Source organism: Carassius auratus, unplaced genomic scaffold (genome assembly GCF_003368295.1).
Source record: "Carassius auratus strain Wakin unplaced genomic scaffold, ASM336829v1 scaf_tig00214138, whole genome shotgun sequence".
Lineage (NCBI taxonomy): Eukaryota > Metazoa > Chordata > Actinopteri > Cypriniformes > Cyprinidae > Carassius > Carassius auratus.
This window is the reverse complement of record NW_020527534.1, coordinates 196,213-222,100: the sequence shown is the minus strand read 5'-3', so window position 1 is coordinate 222,100 and position 25,888 is coordinate 196,213. Positions and strand designations below refer to the sequence as shown.

Genomic DNA, 25,888 nt, shown 5'->3' with positions numbered 1-25,888 from the left:
CAATGAAATACTGATCATTGTCCAACAAATTAATTAAAATAAAATTAAACACACAAACACATATTATGCTTGTGGAAAAACACTTTTAAAAAGTGCACTTTAAAGTACATAAATACATTTTTAATAATATGTTTGTTATGAACAACACTTGATGTGTTGACTAACACTGCACAAGTACTACTACATATTTACTATATTGGGTTATTCAATACTACATTTGTAGTTAATATACTTCTGAATTATTCTTAATTATTTCACGTGTTAAATGTAACTAAACTATACTTAAGTTCTTTAAAGTGCATCACTTTACCTGTTTTTGCCCAACACTGAAAACAATTTGGTGTATACAATTTTCACTCAGAAATTGCTTGTCAATTATACAAACAATTGAAAAGACACAGTTAGCAGCACACTGAATCACATAACATTTTGAAGCAGAAAAACAGAAATTGTAGTTTATTGTAAAACATATTATCTTTTTAAACAAAGCTCCATGTGTGCTTTTAAAAATATGCCATTATTCATGTTGGAAAATGGAGAAGGGTGATTTATTTTGAAATGAAGAGCCTCCTTTCCTCGAGCCAGAACATTATGTTTAGTACATTTAAATTGTGCTTGTACCAGGATCACTATGACTGTAATTTGTTCCTCACTGCTCTCCTCCAGCACCTTTCATGTGCTTCTAAAGGCCTGGCCATGAAACTGTTTTGAACTCATTTGCATTGGCTGGAAGGCTGTCTTGAATATTTTAGTCATACTCATGTTCTCTCTCTCTCTATCATGCACACAACACATTTTTGTCTTTTATCCATGCCTTCAATGTGAAGATTTCACACCTTCACAGTTTGCACTGCTGTCAAGGAAATTTTATTAGCTATAACCCTTAATTAATTCCGGAAACAAAACATCATATAGTTGCAGGTTCTTGAATTCAGGACCTAAACTCTTCCACAGCAATATATCTAAATATGGCTGTACAGTAAGACATTGTTTGTTTTACACATTGTGTTATCTGTGGCTTAAAGAAACATCTGGCCTGTTATCCTCAGGAGATTTTTTAGAAGGTTGTTGTTTGTAGCTGCTTCTCAGAAGACAGCTGTAATGTTCTCTATAGGGCACCTGTGTTTTCTCATTACAAGCACCCAAACAAGTGATACTAATTAAATAAGCCCCCAATTGGACAACAATTCGCCACTATATCTCATTTTAATGCTACATTCATTCATGCCATCTCAAATCACCTTGCTCATTAAAAGTGAATGACAAAAGGGAGTGATTTTAGTGGCGGAAATACCTTAGTCTATTAAAGGGTTCTCCCATAACTGAATATTCTGTCTTCATTTACACACCTTTCACTTAGTCAAAGCCTGTATGAGTTTCTTCTGTTAAACACAGAAGAATTTTTTTGGAAGAATGTGCATAACTGAACTGTTGACGGTAGCCATTGTCTTCCATTATTTCCCTTCATATTATGGAAGTCAATGGCTACTGTCATTTGTTTGGTTACCGGTATTCTTCAGAATACCTTCTTTTCTGTTCAACAGAAGAAAGAAACTCAAACACAACTTGAAGGCGAGTAAATGATAATATCATTTAAATGTTTGGGTGAACTATCATGTTGATGAGTGGATAATTATTTACAATGTATGTTGTAATGTTAATATAGTTTTATGTGTTATTTTGTCTAATGGTAAACGGAGCTATAGATTAAAGATTGAAATTAAAGGGGGGGTGAAATGCTCATTTTCACTCAATATCCTGTTAATCTTGATTACCTATAGAGTAGTACTGCATCCTTCATATCTCCAAAAAGTCTTTAGTTTTATTATATTTATAAGAGAAAGATAGTCTGTACCGTTTTTTTTTTTTTGGAAAAACACGAGCTGCTGGAGGCGTGACGTGTGGGCGGAGCTAAAGAATCACAAGCGCGAGTAGGCTTTTGCGTTGAGAGCGCTAGAAACTGTGACTTTACCGTGAGGAAATAAACATGACATTACCATGAGGAAAAAACCATCATCCAAAACAAACCATGGCTAACAGTCAGATTCAGCAGTATATTTATGATCCAGAATCAGATCCCAAAGCTGAAATTGAACAAGAGCAGCATCGGCAATGACTACAGCAGGACGTCTCTATGTGGTATGTATTGAAACTGTATATATTTAATTAGCGGTTTTGGAAAATGACTAAGTTCCACTTTATGTCGTCTTTTTCTTTTCTTTAAAGGTGTACATGTGGAAAGTGCAGTTTGATGACAACATCGCATGTTGTTTACTTGATGTGCTTACGCGCCGACAGCTAAGTTAACAACACAGAGATATTTGAAGCAGTTTTGCTCACCGCCTGCGGTTCCAACACACGATCGTGACCCTTTTTCGTTGGGACTGCATCATCAAGAAATAAATGATATGCAAATCCGGCGTCAAACAGGGCCTTGTTTGTAAAACAAGCATCTTCGAAATAAAGGGAACAAACACAAACACTTGCACAACGCCGCTGATGCTCTGTAAAAATAAACTCCATCCACTGGTCCCTTAATGCTGTTTTTTTTTTTTTTTTTGGTAATCTTTGCAGGGTTGTCTTGCCCTGGCAACCAAAAGCACACTTCTTTTGTGACATTTCGCTCTCTCGCTCTGGTCCGTGAATGTCTCCGCTCTGCTCTATGGGAGCGTGCGCTCTTCCGGGAGAAGTGCTCTTAGGACCCATATAAGGAAATTCCGCTCCATCTAACGTCACACAGAGCCATACTTGAAAAAAACTTTACGAAACTTGTGACAATCCGGAAGGAGTATTTTTGGAACAAAAATATTGGACTGTTTCAACATTGATAAAAAAAAATAATAAAATAACCCTAAAAAGCTGGCTGTTTTTTGACGCAAGGCTGCAGTGTTAGTGCACCATAGAGAACTGATAGCATACCTGATACAAATACAAACAGCTATCCCCTATCCCTGGTTTACGCGGAGCCATTTGACCGGCAAATGCAATTGTTCATGACACTAGTGCAGGTGAGATGGTTTTACAGTAACTTCTGAAATGCAGAGTTGACAGAAAGGATCATGGCATTGATGAATGTTGTCCTGCATGTCTCAGGTAACATTGGCTAATGAGATATGGTTTGTATTTAGCCACACAAGGTGGCATACAAAACTGATGATGTGTCCTGGAGACTCACAGTCAAGGCCACTGTGGATTTGTCTCCCTCATGCTACAGATATGCTGGTTCATTGTTTCTATATTCTAGGTACCTGTGTCTCAATGTCACAGAATACCCTGTAAAGGTGTGATCAAATACATAACATTACATGATTAAAGTTTTAATTACAATTGTAGATGTCACCAAAAGCTACAAATGGCCTGATATTGCCAATAAAAGCTGACCATTAAGGCCTGGCCCTTCTTGACATAAAGTACAAGCTGAGCCCGTAACTACATTTTAGCACCATTTTGTGTGAAGATTTCACACAAACAATTTTCTAACTGTATTTTGTTGTGACCTTCTTACCTTATTAAAATGTTACCCACATTGCTAGTGACAGTCGTTAAATCACGGTATATGGTGGCTGTTATCTGTTCAGCACAACTCTTGGGCGAGGTTAAAAGAACATTACCTCTCAAGGTACATAACTGCAAGTCATTCATCATGCTTATATAAAAGTTCACTGATCATCCAGTGTGGAGACGGGGCTGAGGGTCTCTGAGTGTGATAGAATCAATCACCATCATAGCTGAGATGTCTCCTCGTTATGCACGGGGTGTTCCAACACCTCAGAGCGTTATAAAAAAGAAAAGCTCAAAAGTACCACAACATTCCCATATTCTGTGCTAAAATGTATCTTTTATATTTATCTTGGACCAGACTCCGTACCAGAGGCCCAATCACATCTATTGTTGGAGAGAACTGCAAAATGTTCTCAGTAAATGGATAACTTCCTCCATCTCCCAACCTAACCGAGGCATATCAGCCAATGCTGCATTTTCATGCTTTTCATGGGGAAAAAATAACATAAATCAAAATGTGTTCACGATTATTACAATCTGTAATGGTAGGAAAACCATTAGCGAGAGATGAGCGCCGCTCTGCAGGAGCTGTGAATGATAAATTAGGTTTGTTTGGATAAAATGTCACAGCACACTCAAAACATGCTTTCTTTTTTTTTTTTTTGCTTTGGTAAATTGTTGAATATTGTGAAATATATATCAAATGGAAATTAAATGTACTATAATAATAATAATTAAATATAAAAGATGCATTTATTACGAGTAGTAGTAATAGTAGCAAGAGATTTATTGGTTATAATAATCTATAATAATTATTAAAATTGGTATATTCTTATTAATTACTATTAAAAATAATCTAAAATATTACAAATTACTTTATTTTTCTGAATAATAATAATACATTATTATTATTATTATTATTATTATTGTTATTATTATTATATTAAGCAAGATTAAAATTTCAATACGTAATTGATGTCAGAGCACAGTGGTTAGTGCATGTGCTTGCAACCCTGCTTAGGGGGATTAAGGTTCAAATCTGGAACATCATCATTGCTTTTGCTAGGAATTATTAATGTAATTACAACATGTTTAAATAAATCATTATTATAAATAAATGTATTTATTCTTATTATTAATAATAAATAATATAGATTCTTAATACTACTACTACTAACTCTAGTTTCTCGATCCCAAGAAGTTCTGTATTCGTAAGGTTGCATTGAAGATGGTGGTCCTTTATCCAGCCAGCGATGTCTATAAGACAGGCTGCAGTGCGAAACAGTGGAATGAGAAGTAGAGTGGAATTTCATCAGCATAGTAGTAATAGCAAAAGCCATGTTTCTGAATGACAGATCCTAATAATGACAAGTAGACAGAAAAGAGAAGTGGTCCAAGCACTGAGCCCTGAGGAACCACGATATCAAGAAGTTGTGATTTAGAAACCTCCCCACTCAAAGACACCCTGAAGGACCTACCTGAGAGGATGGATTTGTACCATTGAAGTGCAGTTCCTGAGATGCCCATCTTCATGAGGGTTAACAGGAGGATCTGGTGGTTGACTGTGTCAAAAGCAGCAGACAGTTTCAGCAAGATGACAACTGTGGATTTGGAAGCTGCTCTTGCCAGTCTCAGTGCTTCAGTAACCGATAGCAGAGCAGTCTCAGTTGAGTGGCTATTCAGCATAATGACCATCGCACTCAGAATAAACACAGCGGACATACGGAGCAGACCGTTCACATATGCTTCCCCATAAATACTCCTTATTTTAGCATCAAATCTCTCTGCATTAGATGCACTAAAAGAGGAAGTATTATACAAACACAATCTGTTTATTCAATGTGTGATGCTGATGTGTCTCAAAAAATCTGACCCATAAAACAGTAGCGTTGGGACATTTTCCGTAATTCACTGGCTCAGCTAATGCACATAAATCAGCTCTGAGCCATAAACCTCACTCATAACACTAGTAAACACCCCAATGAGAGCAGAGGGAATAGTGTATTCATAGTAGGACACCGAACCGCAAAGGTAGCATCAACACACGGCACTGAATAATGAACGAAGGCTAACATGAGTCTGAGGCAAATAAAGACAGAAGCATTTCCAGCTGACCACAGCGTCAATAAATCTGACGTGCCCACCAACACTTCCATTACATTCGACATTGGCAGCAGTGGGAAAACAATCTACAGCAACACAAGCTTACAAATAACAAGGCCACAATCTCCAGAGTGCTGGAATCCAGTATCTGATGTGTGTATCTGCACTCACTCAGCACTAAAAAAAAACAAAAAAAAACAGGAAAAAGAAACAACAAAACAATTGTTCTGTAAACTCTTATGGCAAGTTGAGGGGTTATACTTACAAACTCAGAGACAGAGCTTTTTGATTTTCACAATTTGCTCAGAGCAAAGAAACCCTCGGCGCATTTATGAGGACTCCTGGGACCAACAACGGGAGGCTGAGTGAATTTAAGAGAAAAAGAAAACAAAAAAGAAATCCCTAAATATGATTGTAAACTGGATTATACTGAAATAGGAGTTCACTAAATGCTTTTAAATCCTTTTGGAACCAAGTCAACACAGTGATGCTTTTCTGCATGGGGTTATTAATACAACTTACCCCTATCGCAGATTGCAAAAGTGGCCCCAGGGTCTGTTAACAGTGCAGAGCAAAATAAATAGTTTGTCAGCTAAATACAAAAATAAAATAATTGTTGGAAGGTTGTATTAATATTAATTAGGCTTGAGCCACCATTAAGTTTAATTAAAGCCCATTGTGTCTTACTGACAAAATGTTTAGGGTAATAATGCTTTTTGAAAGAAATTAATGCTTTTATTCAGCAAGCATTAATTCAATTAATCAAAAGTGAGTGTAAATACATTTATAATGTTACAAAAAATATATATTTCTGTTTTTTTTTTTTATCTTTCTGGTCAAAGAATCCTAAAAAAAAGTGTAAAGTGTAAAGGTTTCTTCAAAAAAAAAAAAAAAATTAAGAAGAACAACATTGATAATATATATTATAATTTAATATAATATATGTCGACCGATATATCGTCAAATATTGCCATCAGCCGCTAAGTTTTTCTGCTTGGCATATGTGTTCAAGGTGGCACTTTTATTTTGACAGCGTCCTTACACTCTCACTCTTGTTCGTCGTCGTAATCAGATAGTACAGTTACACACAAAGGAATTAATGTTTACAAAAAGTATTGCTTTTATTTTAGGCCTATTAGTAATAGAAAGTCAAACATTATAATACTTTCTCGTTTGCCGTCAGCATTAAGTAAATACGTATTTATATAATTTAAAGAGATCTTGTGAAGGGTGTATGTGTATCCAGCATGATCACGTGTTCTCTGCATGACGGTCTGTCCGTTTGAATTGAATCCTTTAAACTTTATGCTTTAAATTCATGACTTCAAATTATGCTGTGCATTATGCATTTGCCCGCTGTCATTTTCACTGTATGCTGTATGTAAAATGAGGGTTACCCTGGGCTTTATTTGAAAAATATGATTCCCAATGCACACAAACTTCCCAGAATACTGAGTGCCCTGTTGGTTACAGTGTACTTACTTTTTAATTTTATTTGTTTTAAATATTTATTTATTTGTGAAAAATACTGTAATCTAAAGTATAAGCATTTTTTTTTACACATTTACCTTTTAATCCAGTTCAGATTTATTAAATATTAATGATAATAATAAATAAAAAATCATATCGGCTTTATATACACAGTTGCAGCGTGACAATTATTTTATACAATAGTATTTCAATAAACAATAAGTTAAAATTAAGTGACTTTATATTTTAGACAAAATATTGACTGTTTCTGCTCAACTTCGCTGACCAAAATAGTTCAGATTAAAGCCACAGCAGGACTGTTTTGTGTCTCCGTGCATCACACAGCGCTGTTTTGTTACTTAATGAATGTACGTTTTTGAACGAATCGAGTGAATCAATGATTTAGTGGCCCATTCATGAGGACAGTCACTTGCCTCATTTCTGAATGAATCAGCCATTAGAAAGAATCGTCTGAATTAATGAATAAATGACTCACTCATTAAAACAGACATTTGCCACCACCTACAGGTGGCTTAGTCATATTTAAAAGTATCATTGCACTTTTTTTCAACTTTTTTTGTAAGTTTAAAAAAACGTGTAAAAACATTAATCTTATAAAATTATTTATGCATTCAAAATGTTGCAGTGTAAAAGCCTTTATGGCACCTCAGCTTCATCAAACTGTCTGTGTAAATGCATCAAATTCCACTTCAGATGCAGCTTCTGTTTCCTCAGTAGTGGAAAGATTTGTTAATACTGATTTTATTTGAATGTTAACAACTCTACAGTTTATTATTATTCTTATTGAAACAAAGTAAGAATTTGATGTGAAAGATGACAATAAGTTGCAATGGAAGTTGCAATAGAGGACGACTCACCCTGTTTTTTCCTCTCCGCATTCGATGGCTGCTACTGCTAGACTTGGACCTTCACCAGTTCTGTGTGACCTGCCTGGGCCTCACACAGACCACACGTGCCAAGATGCCAGTGTGCGCCCTCAGAGTCAGAGTTGCTCGGACAACAGCGGGAATGAGAACCACTGCCACCAGCGAGCTGCTGGTGGGCCCTCCCCCACCCGAAGACTAGTTCGACATCGCCATGGTGGACGACAGCTTCCGCCCCGCGAACTTCGTCCTCTTTGGAGCTGGCGAGGAAGACTACTCCATGTCGCTTTTGGCGTCGGAAAAGGGTTTTGGTGTCCCAGTCGGACCGGTCCGACCAAGAAGGCCCTGCACACCTCCAGGAGGAGCTCGTCAGGGTCTTCGGCAAGGCTGTAACGGAGCTGGATCTCACTTGCAACGCACCTGACGAGCCTGTGAAAAGTAGCTGGACTCGTGGCTCCTCCAGTCGAGCCATTGCCAGATGGCATTGAGGCATGCAAGAGCTCATGGTGAAGTCATGGGCTAGTCAGCCCGCTGTGGCACCCCGCTCCAAACCGGATGATCGTTTCGGGCGAAACCAGCAGTGGTAAGAGCCTGGGAGGAATCGTCTGGGTCAGTTGAGGACCCCGTGCTGCGAGAGAGCCAGCGCGCCATCCTTGACCACCGAGTCATCTCCCTGATGAACTGATAAAGTGGAAGCGTGAGCACGGGAGGCCCCGCCCCCCAAGCGCCATCTTCAAATGCATCATGTCCCCCATGTTCCTACAGGCAATGATTGCTATGTATGTTTAAACGCGGTTTGTGTTAGTAAAAATTCACAACAGAAGCACGTGTCCAAATTCAACAAAGAGCTTTCTCTTCCTCTTGTACCCACACTTTGTCACTCGCCCTGTCTCAGAGCAGCACAGAGCCACAATCCTTAATTATAATGGCCTCTTGAGGGCGCAAGAGTGCCACATCATACAATGGCCGCTGTGATCCGCCCTCCTGCAAGTGCTTCTAGCCTCGCTGTGGTGGAGCCCTAGTCAAAACAATCCATCATTGGCCGTAGAGCTATCGCGTCCACTTTGTAATTTCATGGACGCTAGGAGGGCTATCCCAGGCGTTTCACCGTGGATACTGGGAATTATTTCACCACGGATATTCTCTCCAGTTCAAATGCAGACCTCCCCGCTTCAATGGCGTGGTCCCGTCACTGACTTTGCCCCAAACCTTCCTGTTCTGTGACAGGAAGTTCTCAGTCTGCTCGAGAAGGAGCAATAGAACGAAATCTCCCCTCAGATAGAGCGGAATGCACATGCTGAATTATCTGGACGATTGGCTGATTTTAGCCTACTCAAGAGATGTGCTAATCAGTCACGTGGAAACAATGCTTCGCTATTTGGATACGCTGGGACTGCGTGTGAATATGCAGAAGAGCGTGTTTTTACCAAGTCGGACTATAACATTTCTGGGAATATGTTTGGACTCGATGCCCATGTGAGCCCATCTCTCTAGAGCAATTTCATTGACTCTGCGCTTTTTCAGACCGGGCAGGTTGTTTTCACTGAGGGAATTGCAGAGGCTTTTGGGACTGATGGCGGCGGCTTCTTTAGTGTGCCATCTGGGTCTGCTGCATATGCGGCTGCTACGTTTTGGCTGTAACTCGAGTTCTGCCGAGGGCTTGGTCTTTGGTCCACAAGCGAATTACGGTCATTCACAGTTGCATCTGCACTCTGAGACTGTGGAGCAGCCCGGATATGTTCAGCCCTGGAGTTCTTTTCTCGACGAACGCATCTACTTCAGGCTAGGGAGCAGTGTGCCTGGGCGTCACAGAAAAGGTGGCACATAAACCGTTTGGAATTGGAAGCAGTGTCCTTACCCCTGCAAGCCTTTCGGTCAAAATTGGAGCGGCAACATGTACTGATTCAAACCGACAACACGTCTGTGGTCTCGTACATAAATCGCCAGGGCAGCGTGCGCTCCAGAGCTCTATTCAAACAGGCAGCGAATCTCCTGTTGTGGGCGGACCAACACTTTCTCTCCATAAGAGCAGCGCACATCCCCGGTATTCTGAACCGTGGAGTGGACATGCTTTCGAGGATTGGGATCCCTCAAGGAGATCAAATGATTTGGGATCAATTCAGGGGGACTGAAGTGGCTGCCGGGAGAGGCTCTGACAGTGCGTTGGCCGGAAGCCAGGCTTTACGCGTTCCCTCCGGTGAAGATTCTGCCTATGGTGTTCTGCAAAATCAGGGAGGAGAGAGCGCCAGTTATACTCGTGGTGTGCTTTCTACAGCACAGTATGGATCGCTGGAGTTTGCCATCCAGGCTGAAGGTGTATGTGACAGCTATGCCGCTTTTGTTCCCCGGTTGATGGGCAAACGATCGGTAAGCACGCAATGGTAATCTGTTTTCTCAGGGGAGCAAGGAGATTGTGTCCTTCACGACCGCCCTCCGTGTCGCCGTGGGATTTAGCTCTAGTTTGAGGGCTCTATCTCTACCACCGTTCGAGCCCTTAGCTTCAATTGCGGTTAAGGAGCTTCCCTGAAGACTGCCTTGCTTTTTGCTCTCACCTTGGCGAAGTACATTGGAGACTTTCATGAGTTTTGGTGAATGACACTGCATCTGTTTCAGACCTGGTGTCTGTAACGTCACTCTCCGGCCAAGACCGGGTTATGTTTTGAAGTCACTCAATACAGTGTTTGGAGCACAGGTTGTGTCCCTGCCCACCTTGTCTCCTGAGCTGTCAGCCTCGTGTGACACTGATGCTCAGAGTGCCGGGACCCTTTTAGGGTTTTACGGATGTATTTGGATTGCTCAGCCGCCTTTCATCAGTCGGACCAGCTGTTTGTGTGCTTGGTGGATGTAATAAGGGACGTGTTGTTTCTAAACAGAGACTTTCTCACTGGATTGTGGATGCTATTGAATGCTAACAAATGCCAGGGGAAGGATTGTCCCCTCAACATCAGAGCTCATTCTGCGAGGACAATATAAATGCTCCCTCATGGTCCTGGTCTAGAGGTATGTCTATGCAGTATTTATGTTTTGCTTATTGCGTTGTGTCTGCCCTGTTCAGTGCAGCCTTCGAGTTATTGCATGAAGATATGCAAATTTTGTTAGGGTCGGAGCAGATGTCTCATTGGTTTAGTTCTGCTTTTCAGGTGCGAGCACTCTTAGCGACACGGCCATTGGCTAGAACTGTCTTGCTTATGTGTGGGGGTAATTGATTCCATTCAGGGCTTATCTCCACTTCTCTCACGGCGGGATTTTATACTGTTCCCATATACGTCTTAGCTGACGTAATGCTGAGTTACCGCTTTAAGAAGGGAATGTCTCAGTTTACTATCGTAACCTCGGTTACCTGAGAGGCTGTAACGAGATATTACGTTAGCCACCGTGGTCGCTGTTTGATCAGCTGTGCTAGCCTTCAGTCGTGATTCTGACGTAATTTAGCATTTAAATGCGCCCATGCATTTTATACTGCCCGCTGACCTGTCAGAATTTGCATCCTTCGCGTCAATTGGCCAGCGGTCCCCAGCTGGCGTTAGCCCATAAGATTTCAGCAAAAAGTGAAGAAGGGAGGAGTTCCCAAATACGTCTTAGCTGACGTAATGTCTCGTTCCCGCTTCTCAGGGAACCGAGGTTATGATAGTAACCGGAGATGTTTTGTTACATACAGCAACTCATTTAAAGTTAACTATTTCTTCCTCCTTCCAGACACAGAGCACTTTAATTTGAAAGTTGTTTAAGTGAGAGAAAATCTGTAACTTAGTCCAGATTGGGGAAACTGTAATGTTTAATAATTTCCTTTATTATGTAAATAATTTTTGCATTGAAATTTGCATAGATTTTGTTTGTGTAAGCTTTCAATTATAGTCCTTAGAAAGAAAATTGGAATCTGCAAAATTGGTATCGGCGGTTCACACTTCCAAAGAATTGTAATCGGACAAGTAAATAACGTACAATAACTAAACTATTGAGTTATTTTAGATATATTTCATTTATCAAATGAGCAGTGTAAGGATGTGCCTTAATTTAAATAACAGCATGGAGCGGTGATACACAGTGAAGGCTGCAGCCTTGTTAGCATGTGACCTCAGTTTGGGATGACAGAGAATTAACTGTAGCAACAAGGTCCTGCCCGATCGGAGTTACATGTTAATCAGGGGGACGAGAACAACGCCAAGTTGCTGCAAAATGCCACTGGGAGTATTCAACTGCATGTTAATAAAATTATGTGATTAAATTCACACTGTGTGGGCTAAAAAGCTGCTCTGATTAATTCAAGCATAACTATTTATTTAGTTTTTTGGGGGTCAGTTCAATTTTCTTTCAGCCACTTCGATAAAAGAGTTTGTTTAAGAGGCTGATTACATCCTGGTCTCAGCTGGTCAGTCATTAGAGATGCCATTAGATGGTAAAAATGGCAGCGGTTTCAAATATCAAAGATGGTTTTGGATAGTAATCTGAAACTGATTTTGTATTCACCATATCAAAATATTATTTTATCTGCAAACTGTAGCTTTCTGACCATCTCAGACACGTTTATAACTCTCTTTGTAAGTCCCCAGAAGTCTCTTGCTAAATGTTTTAAAATAAATACTGCAGTAGTCTTCTCTTCTCGGCTGATTATTATCTTAAAAAAAATATATAATTAATATAGATATGGTTCAATGTCTTTGTAATGACAACAGAAATTCATTTCACTAGGCTGCCATCTGCTGGAAAGACATAATGTTATATTTTGGGTAAAGAGAGGCTAGTTGGAATTAAATACTAGCTTACAATTTACTGAATACTGTGCAGTATACAGTGTCTAGTGCCCAACTGATGGAAATAATAAAAGAAAGAGCAGACAATACTTTACAATTACCATTGTTTAATGTATCTTTAATTCAGCTAGTGAATCCTGCTGTAATCTTGGTAATGAAAATGGTTGTGTATAAAAATGTTTAAACATAAGACTGATGTATACTACATATTTTGTCAAATGTAGTGGGCTAACCAGCTATTTTATCCAGAAAATTTGAATACTCTGCACAGTATACTTGGTTCACCCCAAAATGAAACTGCTGAAAATGTACTCACCTTCAGGCTCTCCAAGTTTCTTCATCAAATCAGTTTTGGAGAAATTTAGCATTAAATCACAGACTCACCGATGGATCCTCTGCAGTGAATGGGTGCTGTCAGAATGAGAGCTTATGAGAGTTGATAAAAATATCACAAAAATTCAAAAGTATTCCAATTCTAATCCGTTCCTTTAATCCATTCACTATCACCCTCTCGCATCAAAATCCAACAAAATACTTACTTAAAACTGTTTACACTTGTACTGTAAATGGAGCTTAATTTGTGAACATCTCATCTGATTGAGACTAGACGACTTTTTCCACTAGAGAAAGCAATGTCATGAATAGAGGACTCATACTGGAAACTACAGTTCAGTGTTAAAAAATAAAATAAAAAAGGTCTTGCTAGATTACTTTATTGCAAACACACAGCCTTTTGCTTCACACTATGTTAACTGATGGACTAGAATCGTGTGAATAACGTGTAGATTACTGTGATTTTTTTTATAGCTGTTTGGACACACATTTTGACGGCACCCATTCAACAGTTGTATTGTTAAGCAAGCAACATAATGCTAACTTTCTCTAAACCGGTTTCCATAAAAAAATAAAAAATAAAAAAAAAATACATATTGGGTTGGATGAACTATTCTTTTAATACAGAGGTCCCCAATCACTGGGTTGCTACCAGGTTGCAGAATATGCTAGAAAAAATATGACACATTATTTATTGTGCATCTTTCCCTTTAAGATTCCTCATCCAAATTTACATATGTTGCAATTTCAGAAAACATAATTTCCAAACTTGCAACAGGTTCAGGATTCTTTTTTGTTAAACATCCCTCCTCATTGGTTGAGGAGGTGAGAAAAGACCAAGCGCTGGTGATAACAGAGACACAGCTACTGACAAAAAAAGGAAGAAAACAACCTTTAACTGTAAACATGTTGACTCATTTGTAAAATAAAGTTTTGTTGAGCAGTTCACATGCTCCAAGCCCCTTGTGTGCAATATGTGGAAACATATTGTCTAATGGGTCAATGAAGCCTTGAAAATTTACTTCGGTTTCTTGAAACTAATAACACAGTGTCTACAGTAGATGTGAGCAGCTGAAGACAAATCTTATTATACACAGTGTTTCGGTCTACACTGTTAGTTACAAAGCTGACTGGACATTTGCAACATCCAACCCTCCTCATTGGGAATTGAAATTGGTCAATGATGAAAAAAAAAAAAAACAGTTTAGAGTCCCATGCTTTAATGCATAAATCACTGCACACATTTTAGCAACCACTACATTCATTCACTCAATATTACCAATACTGGTCTCTCTCTCTCTCTCTCTCTCTCTCTCTCTCTCTCTCTCTCTCTCTCTCTCTCTCTCTCTATATATATATATATATAAAATAATAATAATAATTACTACTTTAAGCCCTTTCTATAGTACAGCATCCACTTGCTTTTGCAAACTCATTACTATTTGTGCCACTTTTATGGATAATCAGATCTAACAGGTGTTTTATGACTTGTAAAGAATATATTACCAGATGAATAAAGTCTTTTTACTACACTAAAATGTGCCTCGGGTCGGCCTTAAAATAGCTGCATTGCACTGTTGTTCATCTGCTGCAGTACAATAAACCACTGAAATACGGAGGCAACATAAGCGGTGTTAACCTTCAGGCAAACCTTTAATACAGCCTTAGAAATGACAAGAAGCCAATTCATTCGAGGCTACAGAAAGAATGGATTTGGATCAGCCACAACACAGAATATGTTGAAAACAGCAGTTTTCAAGGTTAGCTTGACTTCTAAGAAAAAAAGAGAGCGTGCTAGGCAATCTTATTACGCCTCTATCAATTTTTTTTATGTCTGTCTCTTCTGCCAACCTTATAAGTTCAGCACCTTTGATTACTGACCTAAGCGAAACGTTATTCCGACTCTGGAATTCTGTCAAAATGCCTGCAGTAAAGAGACATGTCATGATTATATACCTCTCCTGAATGCAATTGTCTTATGCTAGGAATGCTTAGGCTGCACTATAACAACATTGCATGGTGTACAATCATTTTCCAGAGACTTTTGCTGCCAAATGAACATTGCTGAGCTATATAAGTCACGGCATGTTTTCATTTTATGTGAAAATATTGTTCACAGAGTCACACACTGAAATCCCATTACATGCTCTTAATGTCCTCGGTGTTATGGCGTGATACATCTAAGTCAAGCACTTCTACCGAAAATGTTATGGACTATTACATTTACATAAACCAATGCAGCAGAGATTTAAAGTGTAACTTGACGCTATGACAAAAGAACATAATCTACCTCCAGGGCAGGGAAATGTCTGTTGCCTATGAATAATATAGTGAAATCAACCGGCGGGCATACAAGAATTCTGTCATGTTCCACAGTAAGAAACATTCTGCCAGTTGAGTAACACATCAACATCCAAAACTACACATTATGCAAATCATCTCATTTAGAAATAAGTGTAATGGGGGGAATGTGCCATTCCTGATGAAGATTGATAGGAAAATCAAGTTAAGTGGATTCAATGCCTTTGGTTTGGACATGATCATGAATCCATAAGTTCAAAACAATGAATAGCTGATCAACAGCACTGCAATAAACTTAATTTACAATCTATCAATAAAAAAAATTAAAAATGCAAATAAAAAAAAAACCCTTTAATAATGAGATTTATTCACTTATATGCCTATGTGGCAAGGTGAGTTATTCCATGCTGTTCAATTAAATATTTTCAAATTAAAATGAAGAAATCCGTTTTACTTGTGTACTGTTTTTGTCATTATATTAGCTTTTTTTTTTTTTTAAGATCATTTACTTTTAGTTATTTCACTTTTTGATATTTATTCAACATTAAGTTATTTAAGATGTTTAAAATTTAGATAACATTACGTTAAAATAAAAGCAGATTAGTTTCATCATTAAGGATCTTTCAGCTCAGATCTGCTGCTAAATTAAAATATATAAGTTTTAGTTCATTTTTATTTTTTTTAGGAGTTGTAACAATCCCAGCTTGATTACTGTAACTGTATGTATGCATGGCCATCTCAATCTCATCTCCAGATGGTTCAGTACACACCAGTGAGACTTTTAGTGAACATCAAAAATAAGATCACATCTTTCTTTTTAGAATTATAGGTGTTTATAGTTAAAAAAGCAGCCCAGCATGGTATTTCTCCACAATACATTTGTAAACTCCTTCATGCATACTCTGCCCCAAGGTCATGCAATCAACTTCCTTCTGTCCTGTTCATGCTGTAAGGGAGATTTCTCAGCTCTGGAACTGTTTCCCTGCTCGTATTAGATCCTCCTCCTCCACTGGCAATTTTAAATCCGCTTAAAGGTCCATTTTTATTACTTAGCCCTTGATTCCATAGAAGTTTGCTTTTTACGGGTTTCCACTTATTCTGTTATTTAGATTTGATCAACTTGACATGAATATCCCTCTCTTTGTTACAGGATGACTTTTATAGCCTGCGATTACAATATGAAGATCTGTGAAAATGTGTATTTATGGGTTTGGTGATACCAAAAAAAATGAACCTGAAAAGAGAAAAAGCTACAATAATCTCGACAGGAGTTAAATCTGGGAGTTACTGCGGCGTGTTCTTAAGTCAAATTCAGTCAAACGGTCGTCATACAAACTGAAATGGCATTCAAAAGCTTCAGTAATCTCTCCCAAAGTGCTTATTCACTTTGGCGACAGCAATGTAAATCACTAGATTTACCACAAAATACTGTTCCTTACGCTCCATCTCCTTCAGCCTCATCTCCACCCTCCCCTCTGAGACTTGGTATAGAATGGAGAAACTCCCGCCGTCCAGATCATTTGATACTGTGTCCTGACTTGCTTCTGTCATCACAACAGGAGCGCTGACACACCAAAAAGGCTGCTTGGCTTCATCCCATACAGTGAGGCTGAGCATGCAACAGCCCTGAAGACAGCAAGTAGGCCGGGAAATACATTCTTACATACATATTTAAATACTGTGAATAAAAAGTGAGGATGACTAGAACAGAGTGGTGATTCTGTACCCTGATAGTTCCATGTAAAGCTTCAGTCCTCCAAGGCAAGCTGACATCTCCAACCAGATGAATATTTGGAGATCTGTTATTCTCACTGATCACTTCCAGCGGAAGATAACCATCAGAAATCTGATCTGGAGAACACAAATGTTATACAAAAGTCTTTGTATTTAATAACAGCTTAGTAAAAACATCTTAATTTTGCTAAGAATAGGACAACACGGATACATTTTTGGGAATATAGCGCCATCTACTGTTTTGAATCTAGTACAATCAACTGTTGAGGAATAGTGTAAAACTGTAGCAATAGCCAAATGCTCATTCATTTACTTGTAAGGTTATTTATATTGAACCATCAGACGGATGACAGTTTTCAGAGTGTAAACTGTTAGTTTAACGTGGAATGATTTTAAAATAATGATAAATGATTCAAGTTAACTCTTACTCTAGTCTATTTTTTACCTCTCCTGCAAAACAGCTGGGAAAAGCGGCCCGACATGATGACTCTCACTGTATTGTGCAGTTCGATGTAAGCAGTGTATCCATGGAGACCGTACTCCGGGTCCACATCATCAAACAAAGCACTGACTCCAGCTGCTGTACATGGACTAGTGGTGTGAAAGGAGGATAAAGAAGGGAAGAAAAGAGATTAACAACAAAGCGGGTGTCAGTTTAGCTTTTCACACTGAAGACTTTAGATACAGTATGGCGGTAAAACAGGTGGTTTAACAGCTGATGAGTCAGAGCTGTGCATTCTCTAACTTCACCAGATGATGGAGCTATTACACCACTAAACTATACTGATGGTGATACATAACTGACACTCGGGTTCTGACACACACACACACGTTTGGAGTATATGGGGGGGAGGGACATTAATACAAGTTTGATAAAAGACAAAATGATAATAGGAAATACAGCAATACCTAATAGATGCATGAAGACTTCGTTCCACAAGTCTGTGATTGTGTAAGTTCACCATGACAAAAGCAATTCCCCACTGGTCCTGTATAGAAGCACCAGATTAACAATTTTTGTATTATTAAAAAAACAAATGATGTTTTATATTATGAATACTACTACTATCAATAATAATAATTATAATTATTTACACACTACTATAAAAAAAATATATATATATATTTAAAGCTGCATTTAAGCAAAAATATAATAATAATTTGAAATATTATTACAATTTAAAATAACTGATTTCTATTTAGATTTTTTTAATGAAATGTATTCCTGTGACACAAAGCAGATTTTTTTTAGCATCATTACTCCAGTCTTCAGTGTCACATGATCTTTCAGAAATCATTATAGTGTGCTGATTTGCTGCTGATTAAGAAACATTATAATTATTATTTTGAAAACATTAATATATGTATATATATATATATATATATATATATATATATATATATATATATATATATATATATATATATATATATATATATATATATATATATATATATATATATATATATATATATATATATATATATATATATATATATATATATATATATATATATATATATATATATATATATATATATATATATATATATATATATATATATATATATATATATATATATATATATATATATATATATATATATATATATATATATATATATATATATATGTATGTATGTATGTATGTATGTATACATACATACATATACATACATATATATATTAATGTTTTCAAAATAATAATGAATGCCGGCCAGCAATTAAAAAAAAATACAAATCTTCTGTAAAATGTAATTGCTTTTTAATCCATTAATGCATGATTGCAGTTTAAAAGTGTTAATTTAGTTTGAAAAAAAAAAAAAAAAAAAAAAAAATTATATATATATATATATATATATATATATATATATATATATATATATATATATATATATATATATACACACACACACACAAAACATCAAGTGAAACATAAGCAAAAATGACTAAATAAACAAAATACATAAACAAAACAACAAGAGCAAAACAAAACAGCTATTTGAATAAAAGAAGTGTCACAAAATGTAGGTTTTCTTCACAATCTAGCCTGCAAGCTCAGCTCTCGAAATGGACAATACCTTCCAGAATCCCAAAGTTATGCCCTGTCCAACATACAGCATCTTGACAATCTTGTCTGAAACACACAACTCGCTGTGTTCTCTTTGAAGCTTTACTTTGGACATAACTGATTTCCAGCCCGGCCTGAAAGGCACAAGATGGAAACAACCACATCACTCATTTAGGTTGGAGTAAAAGTGTACCTTTATATTTGTTGGCACCTACCATACCTGTAAGATGCAGGACAATTGAGTGGCACCCGCAACACTCCATGAAGCTCAAGCGAGGTGAGCTGGTTGAAAGGAGGCCAACTGACAGTGCCCCAAAACACAAAAACAGCCGTGCTACTGAAGGAGGCATGAGACTGCTGAAAGGTGCTCCGCCGTCCTCTCCCATCAGTCACTGTGATCTCCCACGTAATGCACAGACTCCTGCCAAACACACATGACACAAACCACATCTGACACCTCTGCTCTCAGATCATTTAAGGGCAATGCCTTTTTTGTTGTTCTTTGAAGGGAATGCAACACAAAGAAAACATAAAATGTATTGTGAGAGAAAACGTTAAGTGGATGAAAATAATGTTCAATCTGTACATTTATCTTGTGTTCCTGTAGCATCCCTAAAACAAGATACACTTCTTTATTTGTGAAAAAAATTATATTGCTGATATATGAAACTATAATACTATATTTTTAAGTAAGCATATTATCAATTGCATTTTTAAGCATGCATAGAGCAACAATCTAATGAAGTTAAAAAGTGAGGTTTCAACCTAATAAATAATATGATAAAATGAGAGAAAAAACTTCATATTTCAAATATGTTTTGAAATATGAAAACTGATGGAAAATATTTTGTTTTGAAAATGTATACATTTTTTGATAATATATTCTACAGTTAATTATTAATTAATTTGTTTAGCATGCTTAAAGCAAACGTATAATTACGTTAGAAATTGAGGTTTAGGCTTAAAATAATAATACAAATGTTGCCAACAGGGAAAATGAATGAATTAAAATTAAAATAAATATTAATGAAAATGAATAAATAAGCATTTCTTAAACAAGATAAACTGCATTACTCGCAAAAGTTATAATTATGAATTAAGAACAACGAAATAAAATGTTGTTTTAGAGATTACAGTTTGTATTAAATTCAATTGTTAATTTAATATATATATATATATATATATACAGGGCCAGATTAACACTTTGTTGTACCCTGGGCAACAATATTCAAGGGCCCCATCATCACGACCCCAGGATCACCATAAATATGGTCATATACAGAATATATTACTGTAATATACAGTAAATATACTCAATACTTCAAATTCTAACTGTCATCAGGTGTATTTCGATTTACAAATATTTAAATGCTCATAGAACTACAAATGCACTACTATGTCCCCTATCAAAGACATTCACTCACATATGATGCTATGAAAACAAAACACATCAGCATCTGTATAATCTGATAAAATTGAGCCACTACATTGAGAGGGAGGGAAATATCCTCCATTTTCACAAAAATGAATAAATAAGCAACCACTTTCAAACCATTGTTTATTTAACAACATTTTTCCCCAATAGAAATGTATTGAATTGATAGAGCTATAACAGAAGACCACAGACAACACATCAAGAAACAATTTGGTCCTCAGCTCATTTTAAGCAGAAATCACCCTGACAGGGTGACCCTGTTTCCTCAGAATTCAACAAGGCAAAGTTATTAGTCCAACACAAACAATTTGAAATCTGCCAGTTATCCCTCCACAACAATTTACAGCATTTTAATGAAGCTGGCACCTCAAGGAAAAAGCTCATTTTAACTTGTTTTAAAATAGAACAACAATATATCACAGCACAATTAACCAGTTAAACACTTTAGTGCTACATAAACATTTAGAAATCTGTCAATTTCTCTGAAGAAGACAATAAATGCTACACAATCTGGCAAAACACACAATTTAAGTCCTAAATAATGACGAAGTGCATGTTTGAATTTGAAATGCTCTTCGCTCTCTGGGCTGTAAACGTAAGCTGGCGGTGTAGAAAAGTCCTGGCTAGCTGAGTTGTCCTCGTCGTTGACGGAAGCTGACTTAACAGAACTGTCGGCAACATTATCAGGAGTGAACGAATTGGCTATTTTAGGTATATACTTTAAATTTTCTGCGTTTCTGGTGTCCTTTCCTTTTTTAATTTCTGCTTCGCGCTCCCACTTAGCTTCTCCATGTCAGATTTTTTTTCTGTTTCTGTTGTGCTCTCTTCATTGGTCAGTCCGCATGAGACTCACGTTCAAAGTCATAGGCAGCGCAGCGTCTCTCTTCTGTGCAGCGCGCAAAAGCCCGTGTTGACAGTTTGTTTAATATAAAGCGGGAGATTACCAGATACAGTATTTTGCTCGTGCCCTTGCTTCCCTGGGCCCTTTAGAGGTCTTGGGCCCCTTGGCAATTGCCCAGTTGCCCGTATGGTTAATCCGGCCCTGTATATATATATATATATATATAGTTTATAAAGCAAAAAAAAAAAAAATCATTTCTAAAACAAGATAAACGTCATTACTTGCAAAAATGCTATTATGAATTATGAAAACTAAAAGATAATGTTGTTTGCTGAAACATTTGTATTAAGTTAATAAAATGAATGAAACAAACATTTTTAAAAGCATAAATAAAAAACTATTTTTATAAGGTGGAGGATCTAAGGTAAAGAGACTGTTCACAAAAAGAAGGCTGCTAAAACATTTATTTTTTTAATCTTTTTTTTTTTTTTTTTGAGAGTCAAAACTGTGTTCATGTAGAAAGATGAAAACTTAAAGATTAACTGAGAAACAAAACAAAAATAGTATTGACTGACTGACTGATGTGCAGTGCTGTTATTAACCCAATTCAGTTGATTAAAAGCAGGAAAGTGTCTGTTTTAGCAAGATACTAACAATGCATAACATTAATTCTGAAAGAAGCAGGGCATTAGTTTGGGGAAATACCTAATCTGATAAATTATGTATCCGGCATTGGCACCATATGATATCAATTAATGCTGTGAGACGAGAGACAAGCAGAGTCCCAGAGAGATTAATAGCTGTTGCTTGTGTCTGCAAGTCAGTGGAGATGATTATTACCGAAGTAAATCTAATCCTTCGGTGTCTTTGTAACTGAGGATCCTGTGGGGATCTGTCTGGGCAAGAGGTAGGGGCCAAGCAATTTATTTCTACAATTCACCCAGCCTTCTGAGGGGACCACAATTATTTTCATTCCCCCTGTATGCCACACGCTCTTTGAGTCGAAAAATTGAGTGGCCCGGCAGCTCTAATCAGAGGTTAAGACAACAGCACGCCGCGGCCTGCAGATCATCAAGCGTGTTTCCTTTCCCATCGCCCAGGAGCACAGAGCAAATCGAAGACGCTGACTCTCACACTCACCTTTAATAAGCCCAGACACTGCAGGAGGGAAAAACACACCCTGACATATATTTGATGGGGGATATGCCATCTTCAACAGATTACATAGGTCACAACAAAGATGATATTTGACTACAAAGTCGTGTAGTGTATTACTAAATGTAGGGATGTACAGAAAGAGAGATAATCAAAGCAACTAAACATAGATTACAAAGAAACGTACAGATTGTGACGTGTCATCATGGCAAACCAATGCTCTCGTCATCTTAAATGAAGGATATAATAACCATAAAAATATAAAAGGGATTTCAGGACACATCGATTTTAAGATTTACATATTTAATTAGGCCACATATTTGTGGAATCTCAAATTAAATACACCAGAAAAGCTAGGATCTCTAACCTTATGACTTCCTCTGTATGACGCGGCAGTCCTGAAAAAGGGTCAATTCGTCGTAGTTTCGTTCTCCACTTGTTCAAGTTCAGGCCGGCAATTTCTTTGAAGAAGGTGTTTCTCCAGTATCCCTTTGGCCTCTCCTGCACACCCATCATACCCAGGGCATGCATCATCTGGTCTTCTTGGCTTACTTTCTTCTTTTTGATACATTCACGGATGTAAAACTGATACCACATAGCACTGCAAGGACATCAGGTTAAGGAAGAAATTATTTTGATTGATCTTTTTTTTTTTTTTTTTGCTTTGTGTGAGACAAAAAAGGGTCTGGAGAAAAAGCAACTCACTTGCTGTTGGACAGTTCATGGAAGTGCTTGTTGACAAAACTAATGCAGAAAAGAGACCCAGTATCCAAGTATGAGAGAATCCTGAGAATGATCTCCAGTGGCATCCTAGTTTAAGTTAGATAAAATAAATAAGATAGATAGACAGCTAGATTGATTGATAGATAGACAGACAGATAAATAGATGAACAGATGAACAAACAGACAGAGATGTGGCATCTTATTTAACAAACAAACAATACATAATTTGTTCATGCGTGATATAACAAATTAAATAGCTACTTTAAATACTCATACAATAAGTAATTTAATTAATTTCCAGTAATCCGAGCATGAGAGTCACCGTGAGGCTAAGAAAGTTACAACACTCGCAAAACATGCCTTTCTAAGAAGTTTTCACAAGTCTTTGCTCTGCGTTTGGATGTCATTCTGTGGACTGGTGGATGTTGTAGAGCAGCTTTTCTTTGTTTTCTGAGGAGATTAAACACACACACACTGAAACGATCTGGCAAAGCTCTGCAGTGCAGAAGCATTAAAGCGAGAATGATGCGAGATAACATAGAAGCAACAACAACCTGGACATGGATTCTGATTTAATAATTGAAGGCTGCCCCGCGTCTTGCCTCTGGGTCTTCGAGGATTGCGAAAACATCATTTGTATCTCTTGTGAAGCGTGTTTGTATCTCTTGACCTCGCTCTTCCGGCATCTCGTTGTCAAGGTAACCAGGCCAGCGCGCAGGTGCTAAACGCATTAATCGCACTACACATGGTGCACTGTCATCTCAGAGTCTGGTTTATTTTAATGGGTACAGTCTTGCACACTAGGTAGGACATTAAACAGTTCAGGTAGGAGTTATAACATGTTATTCTGAGCAAAAACTTCAACTACAATCTTGAGGTGATGTGACTAAGTTATGTGGGAAATACTGCCCCCAACAGGCCAGGATGATACATGAACACCCTGAGAATCGCACAAGTACAGTAGGGGTATAATGCTAACGTGAACAATTTGAAAAATTAGGCTTGACTATTATTATTATTTTTTTTTATTATTATTTATTGTATTTCATCAGACCCGGACTGGCCATCGGGAGCACCAGGGAGAATTCCCGTTGGCCTGGCGGCTGATTTGGACCGCTGCCATGTTCTTTTTGTTTTGTTTTTATATATTATATATTTTATATATTTTATATTTATGCCTTCTCAATGCACCAAAGTCATAATTTCCGTTTCTTTTTTTTTCTTTTTTCTTTTTTTTAACTTGATAATAAATCGATAATAAATAAATCGATTAGTCTTGTCTGGCAGCGCTGTTCCGTGCTTCCGTCAAACAGTTTCGAAGTTGCGCGGGACTCGATGAAAGAGAGGAAGTGGCCAGAACAAGCAGTGAAAAGTTGCTACATCACTGACCTGTTCAGGCCTTCTAGGTCAGTTTAATCTGTAAATACACTAGATAGTGTTGTATTTTGTTGAGTATTAAACTGCTATCACCCCGTTATCATAATCATTCAGAAAACAATGTGCTCAAGGACATCAATATCGATTGTTAAGTTACATTAAAAAATTTAGACAGGCTATTCACGTGGATTTATTGTACAGGGAGGGAGTGAGCTAGGGTAGACAGCAACACAAAAATATCACAACCTAATAAAGCAATAGTGTGTTCAGTATTAAAATTCTGTTTTAATTTTGACATTAAGGCACTTTAGAAAATGTGTTTTAATACACCACCAATCAAAAAGGTTTGATCAGTAAGTTTTTTAATGCATTTTAAAGATGCCTCTTCTGCATAACAAAGCCTGCATTTATTTGATCCAAAAATACAATAAAAACAGTGATATAAATTACATTTTAAAATACATTCAAATCAAAAGCAATTATTCTAAATAGTAAAAATATATATTTAAAAATTCCCCCTCTCTTGCCGTAGCCTACTTTGGATCAAATAAATGCAGACTTGGTGTGCAGAAGAAACTTCTTTAAAATCATTACTGTTCATAGTAATGAGTATTTAGGTAATTTTAAGACAACATTCTGTGCTAACAAGCTAAAATTAGGTTGTTGTTTTCAACAGGGTGGGGGTTGGGGGCAGAGATATTGGAGAAAATGAAGAAAAGGGAAAGGGAAGTAAAGGTGCAGTGCAATAAAGAACCTTTAATTATTTTTCACTGCCCAAGACTTAAGGATTTAGACCAAGGGTGTCAAACACAGTTCCTGGAGAGCCGGAGCCCTGCAGAGTTTTGTTCCAACCCTGCTCCAACACACATATCACGTAGACTGCATCCCAAAAACTTAGGCAGCTGACTTTTGAGACAGTGACTTTACAAGCAGCGTTTTTGCACAAAGGCACCTCATTAAACTGTTCTCAGACAGGCTTCTGAGGCAGAGTGACGGTTTAATGATCTACAGCAAAATATAGAAAGCTTTGGTGATAACTAAGTGAATATTACATTACTCCAATATGAATTTCTCGCTAGAAATTACATCAAAAGTGGAAAACGTTGACCACCGACTTTCAGAAGCCGTCTTTACTTTTTAGTTTAACTGTCACAGAATGGAACACACAGGATTGTGGGATATCAAAGGCAGCGAAGGATACATCTACT

General features: G+C 37.3%; 1 protein-coding gene across 1 annotated transcript; it reads right to left on the bottom strand.

The window, feature by feature from the left end:
• Positions 1-15,911: 15,911 nt before the first annotated feature.
• Positions 15,912-24,327, bottom strand: fbxo15 (F-box protein 15). Its single transcript, XM_026256643.1, has 10 exons — positions 23,858-24,327; positions 23,664-23,753; positions 23,286-23,390; positions 22,948-23,181; positions 19,370-19,570; positions 19,160-19,283; positions 17,987-18,066; positions 17,523-17,668; positions 17,070-17,194; positions 15,912-16,969 (listed from the first exon to the last, which is right to left on the bottom strand). Exons 1-10 carry the CDS (start codon positions 23,935-23,937, stop codon positions 16,700-16,702), a joined length of 1,455 nt encoding a protein of 484 aa, XP_026112428.1. The 5' UTR covers positions 23,938-24,327; the 3' UTR covers positions 15,912-16,699.
• Positions 24,328-25,888: the final 1,561 nt, after the last annotated feature.